We start from the raw sequence: 2,914 nt of genomic DNA on the forward strand, positions 1-2,914 counted from the left end.
ACACACACACACACACACACACACACACACACACACAGAGAGAGAGAGAGGAGGTCAGCATCCTGCAGCGTCCCATCCTGTCCTCTGAGGAAGACGAAGGTGAGTCTGTCTGAGGAAGACTCGGGTCAAAGGTTAGAAATCAGGTTTTCTCTGCTGTGAGGCCACAGATACCAGGAGTGCTGCTGCCGCTGCGGTCCCAGAGGTCAGAGGTCACAGAGCTGGCAGACTGCTGGGACAGCTGGCTGCTCAGCCTGCGGCCGGCGCGCTCTGCCAGGCGGCCGCCACCAGGTGGCAGCGCAGCGCCAGGAAGAACCCAGCAGCCGCAGAGCAAGAGGAGAGAAAAGGAAAAATAATTCAGCTCAGAAAAAACTTTTGATTTTTAAAAACAGCAGTTAGTCGAGTTAATATGAAGAAACACTGTTAATTATTTAAAGTCCTGGATGTTACTGGAATATTCAGGTTTTAAAGGAATGGCTCAGTTATTGATCAGTTATTGAATATAAAACGCTTCATTGAACCTGAGGTTAAATGTTTATGTTTGAACCAGAAAGAAACTGAGGTTCCTGCTGTTTAGTGATTTGATTTCACAGTTTCTGTTTCTTTTTCCACAATAAACATATTTTATTTCAGAATGTATTGAAATGTTCTTGTTAGGCTGTTTTTATTATTTTTCTCTGCTGTGACTCTGCAAAATATGAGTCCTGAGTTTAAAATGCTTAAATATACATTTCTAAGTTATTACATCAATCTAAATAACTCAGATTATAAATTAACTTTGACAAAACAGATGCTTCTTTTCCAGCCTGAACTTTAAGATTTTATTCTTAAAGTTTGATTATTCTAAGTATAAAATATATTTTTTTTAAAACCAAAACATTTAATCTTGGAGTTTTGTTTTAACCATTTCCTACCTCTACTCCTCACTTGCTTTAGTTTTTTCTTTTGTACCAAATGAATTAATTTTTCAGATTGTTTTCACACATAATGACATTTTATTTCCATCATTTATAATGATCTGTTTTTGTTCTATAAATGACATGGACATATTTTATATTTTGGTCATTATAATGAAGCAAACAGAACAACAACATGCTGATTTATCGGTGATGTTTCTAAATCCAGTCGTGTTTTAAACTGTGAAACATTTGATCGTGTTGGTGAATTAAAGTTAAATCACATGTTAAATAATAAACATGTTTTTAGTGGCTCTGAACACGTGGCTGAAACGTTCGCTCATCTACCCGACATCCTGCGCAGACTTTTGGACTGAATGTTGTCCTCTACAGGGTCAAAATCAAAGATGGAGCCTGGATCTGTCCTCCACACCTTCAGGTCTTCACAGGGGAGAAACATTATTCAGTCCATGAACCACATTAGTCTGAGTTACAACTGCAATAAAACCAAAACAAACAGAGAAATGTTCCAGTTTCTGCTGAAAGATCCTGAAAACAGATGAAATATTTAGAAAGAATCTGATTTTACAGTAAAATGTGTGAAGAATGAAAACTTAAAAAGCATAAAAATGATTTTATATCCAAAATATTTAATCTGAAGATGGAAGGAGAACGATATGAAGTCACGGCAACAGGAACATTTCACTAGTAGAAAGAAAAAAAAAAAAAAACTGTTAATGTTTTTAAAACTTTAATGGCTTTAGGTGTAGTGAAAGTTATTAAAATAAAATCAACAACTCCTGTCTGTGGAGGCAAAACAATATAGCAACCAAAAGAAACTGCTTATAGTTTCCAGTTTAGAAGGAAATATAACAAACTAAACTAAACCAACTCAATCTTTGTATCTCCTCTTAATTTCCAGGAAGAAGAAAGAAGTTTATTTTTGATTCATTTTGGGGGCAACAGCGCCATCTGCTGACAGTGTTGGTTGTGCCTTTACCATGTTGATTCTAACAGGGTCTATTTTTACATGTATTCGTCTCCTGAATACATGTAAAAAACAGAAATCACACCCTGAACACACAGTTAAATATTTCCAGTCCGTTTTCCTCCACCAGCCTCAGGCAGGAGGATTCGTCTGAATTCGTTCTCCAAACTCATTCACTGACCTACGATGATGCCTCCGGGCCGCCGGTCCATCTCCACCGCCTGGGGGTGGATCCCCTTGGCGTAGGCCGCCTCCCCCATCATCTGATTGGCTCTCTGGTAGCGCTCCATGCTGGGATCGTCCAATCCGGGCGTGAAGCCCCGACCTCTGGTCCGCTCAAAGTCCTCATGGTACTTAGCCTGGAGGAACAAACGGAGAGACGCTGGTGACCTGAAGAGGAGGGAACACACTCCAACATACACACCAACACACGCACACACACACCAACACACACTCCAACATACACACACACACACCAACACACACACCAACACACGCACACACACACCAACACACACACACACACACACACACACACACACACACACACACACACACACACTCCAACACACATGCAGCTCAGGGTGCATTTGGTCAGTGAGCAGATAAAACCCAAACATCAGGTGTGTTAAATGAAAACACTCCTCTGTGTTTCCGTTACTATGGTGACCTCGTTCCCTGCAGGTGGGGGTTAGTGTCCGTGCAGCGGCCCCACCCTCTGTGCCACGCCACTTGGGTTGCCAGGGCAACCGGGCCGCTACCATGGAGACCGAGTCCTGGGTCCGTCTGACCCGCTGGTACTCGGGCGTGTCCAGCTCGCTGAGGCTCCGCCCCCTCAGCTCCTGCAGGCCGCGCTGGTACCGGACCTGTTCAGACACACAGGTTACCGAGGAGCAAAGGCTTATGGGTCAGGGGTCGCCCATAAACCAGCTTCCTGTGACGGAAACTGGAATCAGAACCAACATGGCGCCCGACGGTACCAGGTGGGACCCAAAGGTTCTGGATGTTTTACTTTAGAATGGACGGATACGTA

At 42.9% G+C, this 2,914-nt stretch overlaps 1 protein-coding gene across 1 annotated transcript in view; it reads right to left on the reverse strand.

The window, feature by feature from the left end:
* Positions 1–2,914, reverse strand: part of LOC103457026 (nebulin) — a 40,974-nt gene that overhangs the window by 2,178 nt on the left and 35,882 nt on the right. The window contains exons 64-67 of the mRNA XM_017301785.1: positions 2,643–2,747; positions 2,063–2,363; positions 1,242–1,334; positions 172–267 (exon numbers count right to left, since the gene is read on the reverse strand). Of these exons, the coding sequence (XP_017157274.1) occupies positions 172–267; positions 1,242–1,334; positions 2,063–2,363; positions 2,643–2,747 (595 nt within the window). The remainder of the gene's footprint in view (positions 1–171; positions 268–1,241; positions 1,335–2,062; positions 2,364–2,642; positions 2,748–2,914) is intronic.

The sequence above is a fragment of the Poecilia reticulata genome, linkage group LG20 (genome assembly GCF_000633615.1).
Source record: "Poecilia reticulata strain Guanapo linkage group LG20, Guppy_female_1.0+MT, whole genome shotgun sequence".
Classification (NCBI taxonomy): Eukaryota; Metazoa; Chordata; class Actinopteri; order Cyprinodontiformes; family Poeciliidae; genus Poecilia; species Poecilia reticulata.